The following is a 17584-nucleotide window of genomic DNA, read 5'->3' on the forward strand; positions in this document are numbered from 1 at the left end:
ATAGGGAAGGCCAGGGAAGCACAAAGCCCTGACTACATCACCTCATCAGACCTTCCAACACATCTATCACACCACTGTTGTTATCTGAATTCTACAGAGGAAGAAACCAAAGAAACCAGAGAGGTTAAGGGTGTGTATGCAGCATTTGCCATCACCATCACTAGTTAGTCCCTACTTATATCACAGCAATAACCTTTCCACCACTGAAAAACTATGTTGTGGAAGTCCTCATAACAGCCTGTGAAGCTCTGCCCAGGGCCTTCCCAACCTCCTTACTTCCTCCTGTCCAGCTCACTCTGCCCCATCTGCTTTTGCAATTTATTCCTGACTAGGACAGGCACATTCCCAGGTTCCCGCCCTAGGTGCCTTTGCTCTAGCTTTTTCTCTGCCTCCAACATTTTTCCCTTCTCACCTCCCAAGTCTAAGCTCAAATCTCACCCTCTTAATGAGGCTATTTATTTATTTAGATACTGGGGGAGTGAACCCAGAGGTGCTATACCACTGAACAATATCTCCAGCCCATTTTATTTTTCATTTTGAGACAGGGTTTCAGGACCTCCCTAAATTGCTGAGGCTGACTTTGAATTTGCAATCCTCCTGCCTCAGCCATGCCAAGTTGCTGGGATGCCCCATGGTGCCCGGCAACCCAGATGGAATTTTAAATTCCACAGAATACCTCCTGCTCCCACTCACCCTCTTACTTTTTGTGACCTTTATTGTCTCTCAACATACTATATGATTTACTTATTACACTTGCTTGTCTGTCTTTCCTTCTGTAGAATGGAAGCGCTACAGAGTAGTTCTGATGTAACCTCCAATCCTCAAAACATTCCGTGGTACTTAGCAAGTTCTCAATAAGTACGTGCTGACGAAAGAAGGAATGCTGAGGTCCTGGATTGCGGGCGGAAGCCGGAGGGCTGCCGGGGTGTTCCTTATGCGCTGAAGAGGTATATGGCGTCAGCGCCAGTGGCTGCCGGGAACGGCGCCCAGGAACTACACTTCCCGTGGAGCTGTGCGCTCGGGACCGCGGGTGCTGCCGGGAAGAGCTAACGTGCCCCAGAACAGGTACCGGGCGGCGGACATGGCGGATCAGCGAGGTGAGTGTTATGCTTGGTGTCAGCAAGCATAACGTTGGTAGTGTCCTGGGGACTAATCCCGGCATGACCTGCCAGGTTGCGCCTACCCCTTGGGCTCCGCGGAAAGATGAGTGGGCGCCACACAGAGGAGGAAGCATCTGCGAAGGGAATTGCAACCCCCGAAGAGAGGAGGCCCTCTCACTCTCCAACGGCGCTTGGGGCACTTCGAGACCAGGTGTTGAGAGCTGGGTACTTACTGCTCCCTCGTGATCACCTGGACGTAGCTCTCAGCCTCACAGCTGACAGTATCTTTTTCTATCCATCTCACAGATGGGAACATCGAGGCTTGCAGAAGAGTGTAGTCTCTCCCAACAACCAGCAGGCCCTTGTTTGATTCCATCCTTTGTTATAATTTCTCGGCTTATGCCTGGTTTCCCGAACAGTGGGGCCAAGGTCTGAGAAGTGGAGTGGAAGCTGACCTTCTTGTCTGTACCCGCAGTGTTCCCACTTTCCTGTGTGGTGCAGCATTATGCCTGGGGGAAAATGGGCTCCAACAGCGAAGTGGCACGACTGCTGGCCAGCAGTGACCCACTGGCCCAGATCTCAGAAGACAAACCATATGCAGAGGTGAGACCAGAGCTGTACCTTACCTGCAAGTAAGATTAAAGAGCCTGAAGCAAGTCATGTTGGATATGCTAAGAAGAGTGAGAGTAGCGAGAATGAGGAGGTCCTCTTGGTTCTTCAGATCAGTGTAGGTCATTGGACCAGATGGTGTCACCGAAAGAAGATAAACTTTATCACATCCAAACCATAACAAAAAGTCTGGGAATTCTTGTACCCTCCTTTCTCCAAGAGTTTAGTGCTTACTGAAAATTTCTTTCTCGTTTTTCTTTTGGAACTGGGAATTGAAACCAGGGGTGCTTTACCATGGAGCTACATCTTCAGCCCTTTTTACTTTTAGTTTAAGACAGGGTCTCACTAAGTTGCCCAGGCTGGCCTTAAACTTGTGATCCTCCTACCTCAGCCTCTGGAGTCACTAAGATTACTACAGGCTTGTACCACCACAGCTAGCAGCACTTGCTGAATTTTAATTCAGCCTTCTTAAAGAATAATTTATTTATTTATTTTTGGCGTTGGGGATTGAACCCAAGTACTAAAACTTTGCCACTGACCTACATCCCTAGCTCTTTTTATTTATTATTTTAAGACAGGGTCCCAGTTGCTGAGACTGGCCTCCAACTTGTGATCCTCCTGCCTTAGCCTCCTGACTCACTGGGATTACAAGTGTACACCACCATGCCTGACTAAGAATTTTTAAATTTATTTTGACCATTTTTTGGGCATTTTTATTAATCCATTATTCCTCCTGCTTAGTAGAGAAAAGGTCACAACTTAGGAAGGCTTTAGTCTGTGCTCTGAGACTGGAATAAATGAATATTAACCCCTCACAGAGCCATTTGAGAATCTTGGCTTTTCAGTGTCCTTGACAGCGAAGGTGTCATTCTCCTTTGGACAGATAAAAAGCTAACACTAGAGAAAGGAAATAGAAATATACAGTACAAGGCCCCAGAAACAGTCTAGACTAAGGCCTGAGTCTCTTGATTACTGGTTGTTCTGGGGTCTACTGTCTCCCTTTGTGTCTGTGATGGTATGAGCATTTGTACCTGACCTAGGAGCCCGTCCTAGAACCAGCTGCTCTGTGGGGAGCACAGCATAACTTGTGGCAGGCCAATGGGTGGTGCCAGGTTCTGCCTCCTCTCTCACGTTTCCTGTCTTTCCAGCTGTGGATGGGGGCACACCCCCGGGGGGATGCCAAGATCCTTGACAACCACATCTCGCAGAAGACCTTGAGCCAATGGATTGCTGAGAACCAGGACTCCTTAGGCTCAAAGGTCAAGGACACTTTTAATGGCAAGCTGCCCTTCCTCTTCAAAGTGCTCTCAGTGGAAACAGCCCTGTCCATCCAAGCACACCCTAACAAGGTACCAGAGCAGAGTGGGCTGTAGAGGTCAAGGTAGGGAAGGGCTTTTATTGCTACTTACCTCACCCACACCAGGCTCCAGCCCAGAGCTAAATCCAGGTCTGTCCACTCCCAAATTAGCTCTGCAAGGCCAGATACTAGTGATACATGTAGTAACTAAGTCTTAAGTGGACAGCTGACGAGCCTGTGCCAGGGGAGTTTCTCTAAGCTCATGCCCAGGTTTTATCATCATCTTCCCAACTGGCTCTCTGGGAGAGTTCCGCTCCCAGGGCAGGGCATATACCATCGCTGTTGCCTCATTTCCCCACCATGCAGTCTTCCTGTACAAACTCCTGAGTCCCAGCCTAAGCAATTGTCTGTCCAAATTGCTCATTTTTTAGATAGGTAAAGACCCAGAGAAGGGAGGGATTTACTCAAAGTCAGTTTATTAGGATCAGAGCTTGTTTGGGTTTCCTAATTCATTGGTGAGGCCTCTTAAAGTCTGCCCCAGCTCTCCCCCAGATTTAGTCTGTTGCCTTGTCTTGGACTGGCTGAACCCCGAGTTTCTGCATCATGCCTTGACCAGGTTCATTGCCAGAGGTAAGAAACCACTGCCATCTGGCAAGTGGGAAGGGTAAAGAGTAGGGGCTGGTGGGACTGATGTTCCTGCAAGATGATGGCCACTCCCTGACTGGCCTCCTCCCCTGGCTACCCACCCACAGGAGCTGGCAGAGAAGCTGCACCTCCAGGCTCCACAGCACTACCCTGATGCCAACCACAAGCCAGAGATGGCCATTGCTCTCACCTCCTTCCAGGGCTTGTGTGGCTTCCGACCAGTTGAGGAGATTCTAACCTTTCTGAAGAGTAAGTTGGGCAGAATGCTGAGGGACTGTGTATTTGGCCTGGGATGTGTGGGAAACCCAGGCCAGAGTGGAAACAGTGACAGAGAACAGAGGCTGAATGTCGTAGGAATTGAGGACTGCTTGGTCCTATGCAGCACTTTTTGGAGTCAGTGGGTCGGACTAATGAGACCAGACTCAAGTGTGGTTGCCAAGCGCTGTTGTGAGTAATTGGTTTGCACTTCAGGGCCTGCTTAGTGTTGCCTGACTCCTTGGCTAGGGATGGGATGGGGAGGCCTCCTATCAGTCCTTCTGTGGGTTCCATCTTACCATTCCTGATATGGGTCCTGGTCCTGGCATTCTTTCAGAGGTGCCCGAGTTCCTGTTCCTGGTTGGGGATGCTGCAGCAACACAGCTGAGGCAGAGCACAAGCAGCGATGCCCAGGCTGTGGCCTCTGCTCTGCGGAGCTGCTTCTCTCACCTGATGAAGTGTGAGAAGAAGGTGGTGGTGGAGCAGCTCAACCTGTTGGTGAAGCGGGTCTCCCAGCAAGGTGGGCATAGTTATAGACTTGGGTTGGTGCAATGTTCTGACCTGGGCTCCTTGATGTAGACAAAAGGCTGTGGGGACAGGGTTCTCAACCCCTTTGCTCAAGTGGAATACCAATGAGTTCAACTTAGATGACCTGTTGTCCACTACCATTTCTTTTCCTGTCTTTGTGGAACAAGGCTGTAGGTTGAGTGCTGCTTTCTTCTTCTTCTTCTTTTTTAATATTTACTTTTTAGTTGTAGGTGAACACAGTACCTTTATTTTATTTTTATGGAGTGCTGAGGATTGAATCCAGGGCCTCACCCATGCTAGGTGAGCACTCTACCATTATGCCACAACCCCAGTCTTAGAGTGCTGCTTTCTGACTGGTTGTTGTTTCTAGACAGTTGGAGGCACACTGGCCTCAAAGACTTCTGATGCCTTCCACCCAGGCATTCAGAGATTCTCCCCATTCCTGCAGCTGCTTCCCAGGGATAGACTTGTATTTTGGAGCTGGAGAGCAGGAAGGGGTCAGGAAGATGATCTCTCTCTCTAGAGGACTGACGCTTAGTGCTCTCAATCATTAGCTTTTCCTTAACTACCTCCTATGTGCTGGATTTGTGCTAAGGAGAGTTCAGAAAATGACTGATGGGTATGGTCAATAGGTATGGTCATCACTTTTGGGTTGAAGAATCAATATAAGCAGTGAGAAATAGAAGACAGACAACCTCTAGCTATGAGCTGATGTGGTAGCCCCAGCCCCTTCTCCAGTGGCCCTGGAGCGCTCTTCTGGCTTTATTTCTGCACATTTCTCCTGCTGTGCTGCCTTTGAACCAGACTATTTCTTTCACCCAAGCATATTATCTTTGTTTTATTTTGTTTTTTTTGTTGTTGTTGTTGTTGTTGGCAGGGGTTGGTTTTGGGTGTTTTCTCTGCTTATTAACACAGCTGAACAGATTGCATCTGCCCTGAGCTCTTGGTAAAGCCTTAGCACCTGTGAGTCTATGCATCATGTGCATACTTGTTAAAACTGGGATTCTCTCCAGGCCAGGGACCAGTTTCTGAACTTCATGTTTGTCCCAGTACTTAGCAGAGTAGCCACTCAATAGGCTATGAAGACTGACCACCCTCCAACCCAGACCAGCTGGTTTCTTCCCTGGTATACTTGGAACACACTCTGCCTTTGTTTATAAATACCCTCCCCACTTCTCTGCATACCCTAGTAAACCCAATTCACTCCATTCTGTGCCTGCCCCTTCCAAGGAGCCTGCTTTCACTGCTGTAGCCCAGGCTGAGTTCATTTTCCCTGGTCAGTCTCTAGGACACATTTTGGCCCTTGGCACATTCTGCCTTGTCTTCTCTGGGGTAGACAACCATCCCAGTTTGCCTGGGACTGAGATATTCTGAGACATGGGACTTTCAGTGCTAAAAAAGGGAATGTCCTGGTCAAACAAGAGTTTGTTCCCCTTCATGGAACATTTTTGGACCATCTTCTAATCTAGATTGTGAGCTCAAGATCAATAGTCTCAACCAGGGGACCTTGGCAGTTGTGTGGGAGACTTTTTTTGGTTGTAAGAACCTGGATTGGTCATGGTGGTGTCTTGTGGATAGAGGCTAAGGATGCATCCAGCAATGTGCAGGACAGCCCTATATATAACAAGGTATCAACAATGTCAGTAGTGTCAAGATCAAGAAATCTTGTCCTGAATGGAACAAACTTCAGCCCTTTTAGAGGTCAGTGCAGGCCAGGCAGGCAGTTGAGGTGTGAGAGATGACATCTGCTGGGCTGGAGTATTAGGAAGGCTGAACCCTAAAGAGCAGGGGATGGCTAGGACAGGCCCAGCACAGCTTCTGCATTCATGTGGGCAGGAACTCTTCCCCAAGACTCCCTGGCCTGAGTAGGGCTAGAATACACTCAGTGGGACTGAGGTGTTGGTGTACTCTGTGACCCTCAGTGTCTGCTGGAAACAACATGGAAGACATCTGTGGACAGCTCTTGCTACAGCTGCACCAGCAGTACCCAGGTGACATCGGTTGTTTTGCCATCTACTTCCTGAACCTGCTCACCCTGCAGCCTGGGGAGGCCATGTTCCTGGAGGCCAACGTGCCTCATGCCTACATAAAGGGAGGTGAGCCCCTTTTCAGAACTGCCATCCCTGGTAGACCTTGTTTTCCCATCTGGACAAAAAGAGGATGGTTGGGGATACTTCCTCTAAGGACCATCCAGCTCTGACTTCTGAGAGCTCCTGATCTCAGCAGGGAAACTGCTGAGTGAATGTTAACTTGGCAGTAGACACTGCTTATGATCTTCTGCCAGCCTGAGGTAATAAGACTCTGATGTTAAGTCCTATCAGTGAGTGTGGGAACTGAAGTTGGAACCCAGGCTGTATTGGACAAGGCTGCTGTTCTCTCCCTCACATCATCCAGTCTTTACATGCCTATTCTACTTTTTTTTTTTTTTTTTTTTTTTTTTTTTTTGCAGTACTGGAGATTGATCTCAGGGGCACTTTACCACTGAGCTACATTCCCAGCCTTTTTTGTTGAGACAGGGTTTCCCTAAATTGCTCATGCTTGTCCTTGAACCTGCAGTTTTTCTGCCTGAGCCTCCCAAGTCACTGGGATTACAGGTATGCACCACTTCACCTAGCCACCTGGATATTTTTTACAATAACATATGCATCGGGGCTGGGTGCAGTGGCACACACCTGTAATCCCAGTGGCTTGGGAGGCTGAGGCAGGAGAGAGTTCAAAGAGAACCTCAACAACTTAGTGAGGCACTAAGCAACTCAGTGAGACTCTCTCTAAATAAAATATAAAAAAGGGCTTGGGATGTGGCTCAGTGGTTAAGTGCCCCTAAGTTCAATCTCTATTACAAAAAAAAAAAAAAAGATGATGTATCACCTCAGAAGGTGATTTTTAACTGTTGGCAGCTTATCCACTCATGCATAGGATTCTGTCACAGAAGTAGACTAGTCAGAAGGTTTGGGGGCTCTTGGTACAGCCTTAGCACCTGTGTCCCTGAGCTCTTTCAGGGTTAGCATGACTTTCTCTCACCTGTCACCTGTTTTTGGAGTCTGGTATCTTTTTGTGGGGGGGCAGGGTACTGGGAATTGAACTCAGGGGTACTTGGCCACTGAGCCACATCCCCAACCCTATTTTGTATTTTATTTAGAGACAGGGTCTCACAGAGTTGCTTAGGGCCTTGCTAAGTTGCTGAGGCTGGCTTTGAACTCACAATCCTCCTGCCTCAGCCTCTCAAACCACTGGGATTACAGGCGAAGTCTGGTATCTTAACCCCATTCTCCAGAAAATGCTAATCACACATTTTTACCTAACTCTACAAGGGGTTCACAAAGTTCAGGTTAGGAGGCCCAGCCCCAGAGAGCCATCTCCAAGGCATACTTCATCAGCACATGACAATTGTCTGCCCTCAGACTGCGTGGAGTGTATGGCATGTTCAGACAACACAGTGCGTGCTGGCTTGACACCCAAGTTCATCGATGTGCCAACCCTGTGTGAAATGCTCAGCTATACCCCTAGCCCCAGCAAGGACAGGCTCTTCATTCCAACACAGAGTCAGGAAGACCTGTACCTCTTCATCTATGACCCCCCTGTGCCAGACTTCACCATTATGAAGATGGAGGTAAGTGGGAGGGGGGATGGTGTCCTGGCAAGGGTCACTATGTGGAGTACACCTGGGGCTGGGGTTCCCTTCTGTCAAGCATGCCTAGTGGTGACAGCTATAGGGCCCATCCACTTTATACCTGGGACCTCCATGCTGATAAGAGCTTGAATATTAGGGAAGATGGCAGTAGGGCTGTTCCTTACTGCCCTTGAAGTCGTTCTGAGTCTGGGAGCTGATGGGTACAGAGTCTGAGCTGCACTATCCTGCTTCTTCCTGCCCAGGTCCCTGGCTCTGTCACTGAATACAAGGTCTTGGCACTGGACTCTGCCAGCATCCTCCTGATGGTGGAAGGGAGAGTCACAGCCAGCACCCCCACAGCTCAGGCAGCAATCCCCCTGCAGCGCGGTGGAGTGCTCTTCATTGGGGCCAATGAGAGTGTCTCACTGAAGCTTACTGTGCCTAAGGACCTGCTGATGTTCCGGGCCTGCTGTCTGCTATAGAAACAATCACCTCACTAGCTCTCTTCTGCCAGTCACTGTAAATCCAGGCCAGTCCAAGCCCTTCCTGTTTTATACTCTGTGTGCACCCTAGAAAAGCTGGGGGAGTAAACCTGTAGGTTGTGGCTCCTAAGCATGCCCAAGCTGAGCCATCTTATCTTGGGATGAAGGGCCCATTGGAGGGTTAAGGCCTGATACTCCTCACCACACCTAAGAGCCAGGCTCTTGCCAGTTCAGGAGGCAGCATCTCTACTCCAGCCCATGGCATTAGGCTGTCTAGTGAAATCTGTGACCCATAATTACCTCAGCATCCATCAGAGCAATTGGTAAGATATCTTTTGAGAACAGGGTTCTTGCCCTGGGACTACCTACTTATTTCTTCAGCTAGAGAGGATAGGGAAAGGGTAGGCCCTCTTGCTCTGTCAAAGCAATTAAAGATCACTTGTGTTGACCTTGTAAAGAACATTTCCACCTTTGGCATTTTTGTCCCTGAAGAGGGCTGAAAGAGCCCTCCTTGAATGTTGTCTAATTTTTGCTTTATTCCAACTTCATAAAGTGGGCAGGCTGGATCCCAGAATCTTTTTATAGCAAGTAGTGGGAGACAGGAAGCCAGTTTCAGCCTTGGATGCACAGTTTGCAGGCATGCCTTGAGCTCTCCAGAGAGAAGCTGGGTCTAAAGATATACTAGTGCAACACTTTTTTTTTTTTGAATTGGGATTGAACCTAGGGGCATTTAACCACTGAGCCACATTTCCAGCTCTTTATATATATATATATATATATATATATATATATATATATATATATATAGTTTATTAAGAAACAGGGTCTTGCTGAGTTGCTGAGGCTGGCTTTGAACTGGCAATCTTCCTGTGTCAGCCTCCCAAACAGCTGGGATTACAGTTGTGTGCCACCGCACCCAGCACAACAGTCATTTTTAAATTGGCCTTAAGCAGGAGTCTGCAAACTAGGGCTGGTAGACCAGTCTGGTCAGACCTACTAATTTACATACATTTTGGCTTTCAGGCTGTAATGATAAAGTTAAGTAGTTGCACCAGACTACATGGTCTGCAAAGCTGAATTTATTTTTGTAGTACTTGGGATTGAACCCAGGGCCTCAGGCAAGCTCGGCAAATATTCTACCATGGAGCTACATCCCCAACCCCAAATTTTTTTTCCTGGTGGTGCTAAAGAACAAACCCTTCTGTATGCTCTACCATGGAGCTATACATACCACTAGCCCAAGCTGAAACTACAAGGAACAATTGTCAACTTATTATCTAAATATATTGTCATTACAAATTATAGGGACTCAGTAACAGAATGACCCAGTTTTCATTGTAAGAAGCCCAGCTACCTCTCTAAGCTGGCAGGAAGTACTAAGGAGGACTTCTGCTCTCCCTATGCTCATCTCCAGGGGTGAGACACCTCTGCAAGAGGCTGCTTACCTGTTAGTGTTGCTGCTGAGGTTTCTGACCTGCAGCCTTAAATCCTGTTGCTTCAGACAAAGCAGAGACTCAGGCCACTGCTCTTCCTTCCTGTGAGGCAAAGGCTCACAGGAAGAATGTTTCTAGGCTTCTACCTGTACTACACCCTCTGTAAGACAGCATTCCAGAAAACTACCTTCAAAAATATTTTAGGGGATGGGGTTGTGGCTCAGTGGTAGAGTGCCCACTTCTAGCATGTGTGAGACCCTGGGTTAGATCCTCAGCACCACATAAAAATAAAATAAAGGTATTGTTTCTACCTACAACTTAAAAAAAAAAAAAAGGGGGGGGGGGGACAGGGTATAGTGGCACCTGCCTGTGATCCCAGTAGCTTAGGAAGCCAAGGCAGGAGGACGATTGGAAGATCGAAAGTTTGAGGCCAACCTGGGCAACTTAGAGCTTGTCTCAAAAGAAAAAAATAAAAAAGGCTAAGGATGTAGGTCAGCGGCAGAGCACCCCTGGGTTCAATCCCTAGTACCACCAAAAACAAAAAAATGTTTCGGGGTTTTTTTGCCTCCAAAATTTCTTTAGCAGATAAATATAGATGAGCTAGAAAGAAAGGATCTGCTAAAGGGAACCCATTCTAAATAGTAACCTGCAAGTGCCTGCTCCACTTATGACCTCCAGTGCAACAGGCCTGAAAACAGTGCCCATGGGGAATACAGAAAAGGGGGAGGGCGATTCCCAGAGAATTGCCACTATTGGGCTATTAAGCTATTTCTTCCTTTCAGGATATCCAGGTCTTTCTTTAAAACCCTGATGCCACAACAGAAAGCTCAACTAGCATGATTCCTTTTATTCTTATTAAATGTACAAGAGTGCAGAAGTACAAGCCAAGAGGTCTGTAGAGCACTGTGTAAACACCAAATGGAACCATTCCTGTCTGTGAGGGAAGCCCAGACGCACCCCTCTCCACAGAGGACTGTCACCTGCATATCACCCAGCACTCTGAATTAAGGCTATTTGGCTCTGAGCAACTTGGTGCCTTTAGTGGTGGTATTTTGGTCTGTGGCCCCTGACCCTAAAATGACCATTTCTTCAGCTACATGTTGTCCCCTGCTTCAGCTCCTTGCAGCTTTTTCTACAAGGTAATTCCTACAGTTGCCCAAATCTGGAACATCCTTTCCAGGAAGAGTTGCAGCCAAGTGCCCCAGTACTGATTACAGCAACAACTACCCGGAGGGTGTGGTTTGGGGTTCCTGCCACCTCCCAGCAGCTGTCAAATGCCCAGGTTACTCTGTCCTAACCAAGTCTCCCTCAGAAATATGGCTCCATACCTTGCTTCCACAGCCACCTTCTGCCCTAAGTTCCCACCACAATCACAAAGTCTTTCTCTACACTGTCCATATCTGCTTTTTCCCTTCATAGCGACCTGAAGGATCGGAAACTAACTGTGGTGGGTAAGAGGTTCAGAATGGAAATGTTAATGCTCCTTGCTCTGAATGTTGGGCACCTGGGTAGAGCTGCAGAGTCCCATTCCAGAAAAGAATAACCATCTGACTCTGTCCCCAGATCCCAAGGGGATACACTCTGGTCTCTGACCCATCTCCCTTCTATGATGCTGCTAATTAGCAGAGTAAATCAACCACAGCCTGAGAATACTAGAAACCCCTGTCAACCTTCCAGTTTGAAAAAAACTATCAAGCCCTACTAGGATGACCTTGAGGATAGTTGTCCAACAAATGATGATTTAAGGTCTTATCTTTATATCTGACTTCTCAGTCTTCCAATCACCTCTTGTGGTAGGGATACCATACCATGTTCTCTAGTGGTCACATGACATTAGGTAAAGCAAGAGCCTGGACACTTGTGTAGGGCCCGTGTCCTAATATTACTATGCCTCTTGGGCTGAGAATCATGTCTACTCCCACCTCACCATGGTGCTGGGTGAGACAAAAAATGGATGAGGAGCAGAGCAAGAGGCTATTAGGTATAACAAGAGAAATTATCCAGTGGGGTAACAGGGAAAATTATGCCTGTTTCTGCTACATTCAGGCTGGGGGCCAAGAGGCTGGGTTCACACAGAGATCTGCTGTAAAGCCCAATCCTTTATTTTTGGTAGAGCTAGGGGTTGAACCTAGGGCCTCAAACATGTATGCTACATAAATGCTGTACCACTGAGCTACACCCCCAGTCCATAAAGTCCAATCCCGAGCATCCACTGTGAGGCTCATGCTGAGGCAGAGGAATCTGGCTATAGAGTGGTCTGTGCTACAGGGGAGACTGTACTGGTGGGCTGATCTCAGGCAGAAGCCTGGTTTCTAGCTTTGGTCTCTCCTCCCTATTCTGAGAGTTTCAGTCTAGGCCAAAGACCACAAAGCTGCACCAGAGGAACACTTGCGCTTTGCCACTTCCTACAAGTTTAAAAAAGCAGTCAATAGGAAGGCACCCTGCCCTTGCAGCTCCCTCTGCTGGTAATCATGAAAACTGCAGGCTTCTGGAGCCAGCACCAGTACCTTCAAGCCAACTTTCCAGCTCAATGACTGGGTGAAGAAGCTAGTTAGCCAAGACCAAGGAAATACAAATAAATAAATATGTACATGATGGAGCAGTTTTTCTCTAACTAGGGAAGGGCTGAACAAGTTACTAAGCCTACCCAGACAGTTGGAGTGTCCCCCAGTTCGGGGACTCTGAAAGCCATGATCCTGATGTATCATTAAGCAACCTGCTACACTGTCACAGCTAGACAGATGTAATCTGAAGAGGAAAAAAGGGACCTACTTTGCTGTCTTGGTTAATTTACCTTAGAGTTGGAAAGAGGAGGGAAACATGGAATTTCTTGAACTGGTCTCAGTTAAAAATTTGAGATTACTAGCTACATACTATAAGGTGCTGTCTCTTGCCTCCACAGATCAGCACAGTTTGGATACAAAAGCTCTCTTTTCCCATTCCATACAGCACCATGACATACCAATCAAGATGTCTGCAAGTGGTTTTCTCAGCCACTTGTTAGTCACAATTCCTGTTTCTGTCCTTATTAAAGTAGTTTCTCTAAATTGCTCCCAACAACAGAGGAAAACTAGAATTCTGCCCATCCCCTCATCACCCAGATTGGGGGTGGGGCTCTGGCCTGAGAAGTACCAGGTGAGGGCTGTCCTGCAGGTTACTGACCTTCCCAGAGGATCAGTGCCTGCACTGATTCTAAACTGACAGCAGTTCCCACTGCACTCTGAGCTATGAAGGGCCAACAGGGCTCTGTAGGCCTCACGGTGAGCAGGGACCATCTTGGAGAATTATGGCTACTGGAGGGTACAGGAAGAATCTCCAAGACAGCACCAGCAGCAGGAGCATGTGGAGGAGGCCATAGGCTTAGGGGGAATGAGGTCCAAGTCCTCGTCATCTGGAATCTCATCCAGGTGATACCCATCCTGTAGCAGCTGCCGGCTCACATCCTGGTTTACCTGCTAAGAGAAGAGAGGAGGGGACTATAAGCCAGGACACAGGACAGAGATAACTGCTGCCCAAAAGGCAGCCTCACATTCCCACATCAGTGCTTCCTGTCCATGCTTCACCCCCAGGCCAACCCCACACAGCCTTGACTGTAGGAGGAAGGATCACCTTTTCCTGTTGTGCCTCACCCAACAACCAGGGGCACCCAGGAGCCTTAGGTAGTACTGTCCAGTCTTCACTGACTCTCAGGGGAGCTGCTCTCACTAAAGAATCCTGAAGCATCTGATACTATTACCACATTCTAGATTATGTTTGAAGTCATTGTTCTTATACTTCCCACTGAAAACCCAGATGTCCCTGTCAAGGGAATACAGAACAATGACAACAGAACAATGGGCCAGAGTAGTAGAGGATTATGGGTTACCGTGGAAGCGGGTAGGGAGAGGCTTTATTTGTACTGCCTATTAGACCTGTTATCCTTCCCTGCCAGCAGAGCTGGGTCCTTGCAAAGTACAACCAGCCAGCCTGGTTTCACCAGTTCCACTGAGCAGACAGAAAATGAGACTGGAAAAAGTATAAGACCTCCTCTGGCTCTTGGCTATTTTCTTAGTTTTAACAATCTTAGTCTCTCAGACACTTGAGGAGGACACAATGTGAAAACTGCTTTTCTCCTTCCAGAAACACAGAGGTTAACCAAAAATTCCAGGAGAATAAAGAAGAATATTGGTGGTCTACAGTTACATACCCAGCATTCACCTCCTTTGAAGGGAATTAGCTACACGTTGGACTTTTTTTTTAAAGAGACAGGGTCTTAGCTGGGCAAGGTGGCATGCACTTGTAATATCAGCAACTCAGGAGAATGAAGCAGGAGGATTGTAAGTACAGGGTCAGTCTAAGCAACTTATTGAGACTCTGTCTCAAAATAAAAATAAAACTGGGGGTATAGCTCAGTGGTAAAGCATTCCTGGGTTCAATCTCAAGTACTGCAAAGAAAAAAGAAAAAAGGTTGCCTGGGTTAACCTTGAACTTCTGGCCGCAAGGAGTCCTGCCTCAGGCTCCTGAGTAGCTGCAACTACAGGTGCATACCACTGCACCCAGCCAAGAATTTTATGTTCTTGGATTTCTATCTGGGATAGAAATATGTCCATAAATCCAGCCCAGGAGTGTCTCGGTCTGGAACAACTAAAGGAACTAAAGTCTTCTGGCCTAGAAGAAAGAAAACTTGGTGGAAAATGAGCAGGGGAGGGTTGAAGGCTGACCTCAGGACAGTGAAAAGGGAGACTAGAATTGCTGTGTGACACTGGAGGGCAGGTGTAGGACCAGTAAATAGGTCCAGGTTGCATGAAACATTTCAGATTAAGAAGGAAGACTTCTTGCCAGGCAAGAGTGGTACATGCCTGTAATCCTAGCTATTCAGAAGGCTAAGGCAGAAGGATCTCAGTTCAAGGCCAACCTTAGCAACTTAGTGAGACCCTGTTTCAAAAAAGTAAAATGGATCGGTGATGTAGCTCAGTGGTAGAGCACCCCTGGGTTCAATCCCCAGTACTGGGGGTTGGGTAGTGCAGGAAGACTTCACTAAAAGTTACTGAAGAAGGGGTTATTTATGTGTTGGGGTGGGTAGGAAGCAATGCTTCTTGGAGGTAGGAAGTACCCAATTACAAGATGCTTTCAAGCAATCGGAGGCTAGTAAACACTTAACTAGGATCTATCAACAGGATTCCTTTAAGTCATGGTCTAGACTAGATTTTTGAGGTTATTTCCAACCCTGAGGATATACGGTCTCCTGGATTTTCAACAGATCTCCTAAGACGCCTATACCTCTGCTGGGGGAAGAGGGCAGAGTGGAAGATCGGAGAACAGACCGGAAGTCTGGTACGGTGCTGTGCACACAGCAGGCACCAAACAAGCATTTGGCAGTGGCGGTGAGGCTGCCTGTAGCCTGGCCCTGCACAGAAAGGCGCTCTGGACTTGCCTCTGCAGAGGAATACCCGGAAGAGTATCTGGATTCCAGCTCCCCATCACTAGGAGAAGAGGAAGACAGTCAGTTCAGGGGAGGCCTGTGGAGCACAGCTGCAAATGGCAAGGTGAAGAACATGCAAAGGGAGGGGCAGGTCTAAGGGACTTGTGAAGCAAGACCACACCACAGAACTGAATCTGCAGTAAGCGCAAATGGCTCCCTCAATTGGCTCTAGCAGGAACAGGGTCACTCTCACTAACAGCGCAGATATAATAAATTAGGTCAGGATGATTCCCTGGAAACACATTGGTGCTCCAAATCCTAGAGTGGGATGAGTACCTGTGAGTCTTCTAACCAAGCCATCCTGGGAAAGGATAGCACTCGGAAAAGAAGAGCCCTGGAATGTACATGGAGAGCCTCAGAGGAGACAGGAAACAAGCAAAGGTACTCAGCTATCTGCAGTGCTATCTATGTCACTCCCCAAGGGGTAACACTCACCTGTCAGAATCGAGGGACACCAGGTTTTCATCTGGACTCTGGCTAAGAGCAGTATAGCCCTTGTTAAACTTCACTGACCTAAGGAGAGTGGGAGGAGAATCAAGCATAGATGAAAACACAGGCATGTCACAGGGAAAGGCCTGATAATGAAAAAATTGACTGCACTACTCCAGACTTCCTTTTAACTGGTCACATGGCCACCTTTGCCTGCAGCTCCATGCTTCTGGCTACAGCTACTCAGAATATGTACTGCCCCATTAAAGTCCCAAACCCATGCTCCTGGGGAAAGTACACCTTTCCTTTAATGAACCAGTAAAAGCAGCCCGCCTGGTCCACCACCTTATTTAACCAGAAGTTCTTGGGTGAATTCCTTCCCTTCTGCAAGTTTCATCTCTTAGCCCTGAAAGAAGGCATTGAAGGCGTGGTGGTGGCGCATGCCTGTAATTCCAGCCATTCAGAAGCTGAGGCCAGAGGATCACAAGTTCTAGGCCCTAAGCACCTTAGCAAGACCCTGTCTCAAAATTAAAAACTAAAAACGTTTGGGAATGTGGCTCAATGAAAAAGCACCCCTGGGTTCAATCCCCAGTGCAGACGGGGGGGGGGGGGGGGGGGAGGGGGAGGGGGAGAGAGAGAGCGGGGCAGAGAGGAGAGAGGGAGAGAGAGAGAGAGAGAGAGACTGTTAACTCTTCCCATTTTTAAGATAGTGAACCTGACAGGCTGTCAGGGAATCACTGGGTCGCCTTAAACGTGAGCACCCTGTCTCCCAGGCTGAAAAATAAGGACTCTGGAAATTGCCGGCAGAGAGGAAGTGGAGTCCGCTGACACCTTTTCCCTGAAGAGTCGGGGCGATTCTTCGGCAAGGACCCCAGCATGCCTTTTCTACGCAGAACGGCCTTGGCCAGGTCCCGGTGCTTCTCTGGAAGTCAAAGGGCCCCAGTCAGTCAAGTTTTCCCCAGTCTGCCCTTGTCCCCCGAACGCCTGGAGACCGCTCTCCGAACGAATTTTTGGGGGCGGAAGCGGAGTGCATCGAACCCTTCGCTGGGTGCAGGACCACTGGGCTCCAGGGTCCGCCCCAGTAACGCAGCAGCATAAAACCTCCCCGCATGGGGCCACACTCACGCAGCTTGGCCTGAATGGACGGTGCGCGCGTCACCATGTACGGTCCACGCTTCTCCACCGTCGCAGGGGTACGGTCCCCCGGCCGGAGGGTTTCGCTGGCGCTCCTCCCGGAGGGCGATCCCACAGTTACAGACGCGTGCTCTGGGGCCCCGCCAGGCCGGGGTACGGGGGCGGAGGCCCTCATCGCCGGCCCGCGGGGATCCGCGGTCGCCATGGCCCGGCTCCGCCCAGCCAGTGGCGCAGCGCCGCCCCACCACTACCCAGCCGTCAGTCGGCCTGGGCGGCACTTCTTTAGCAAGATGGCGGCGCGCAGGCGCGGGTTGTCTCCAAGGAGCTTTTTTGCGGGCGGTTGGCACAACTGTTCCGCCGTGCCAGGAGCTGGACAGTTCCGGTCTTGCTCTTCTGGCTCACAGCTGCAGAACTTGAAGTCCGTCCGAGCCCGGCGAGGTTAAGGCTCTCAGTTCTGTTTCTAGTCGAAATAGAATACTGACATTTATGGAGATCCTTGGGGTGTGCGCTGGATGGACGTTAAGGGTTTATGCCCTTCCACCAACCCGCTTTCTAAGCTCTGGCAGCCTCATTTGCGATCTTCCCGCCACAACCTGAGCTT

General features: G+C 48.7%; 2 protein-coding genes across 7 annotated transcripts; one reads left to right on the forward strand and one right to left on the reverse strand.

Moving 5' to 3' along the window:
* Positions 1-943: 943 nt before the first annotated feature.
* Positions 944-11925, forward strand: MPI (mannose phosphate isomerase). The gene is made up of 8 exons (XM_079127821.1): positions 944-1097; positions 1576-1703; positions 2858-3058; positions 3759-3900; positions 4244-4426; positions 6357-6530; positions 7836-8044; positions 8308-11925. The coding sequence occupies exons 1-8, from the start codon at positions 1082-1084 to the stop codon at positions 8524-8526; spliced, it is 1272 nt and encodes a 423-aa protein (XP_078983947.1). The 5' UTR covers positions 944-1081; the 3' UTR covers positions 8527-11925.
* FAM219B (family with sequence similarity 219 member B) lies at positions 9318-17320 on the reverse strand. 6 transcript variants are annotated; one of them, XM_079127828.1, is made up of 5 exons: positions 16975-17320; positions 16681-16771; positions 15856-15933; positions 15373-15421; positions 9318-13411 (listed from the first exon to the last, which is right to left on the reverse strand). In XM_079127828.1, the coding sequence occupies exons 1-5, from the start codon at positions 17186-17188 to the stop codon at positions 13250-13252; spliced, it is 594 nt and encodes a 197-aa protein (XP_078983954.1). In that variant the 5' UTR covers positions 17189-17320; the 3' UTR covers positions 9318-13249. The 6 variants fall into 6 exon arrangements, with proteins under 6 accessions (XP_078983954.1, XP_078983953.1, XP_078983952.1 ...); XM_079127827.1 differs by having other exon boundaries at positions 9318-13414; XM_079127826.1 differs by having other exon boundaries at positions 15219-15421.
* Positions 17321-17584: the final 264 nt, after the last annotated feature.

Source organism: Sciurus vulgaris (genome assembly GCF_902686455.1).
Source record: "Sciurus vulgaris genome assembly, chromosome: 2".
Taxonomy (NCBI): Eukaryota; Metazoa; Chordata; class Mammalia; order Rodentia; family Sciuridae; genus Sciurus; species Sciurus vulgaris.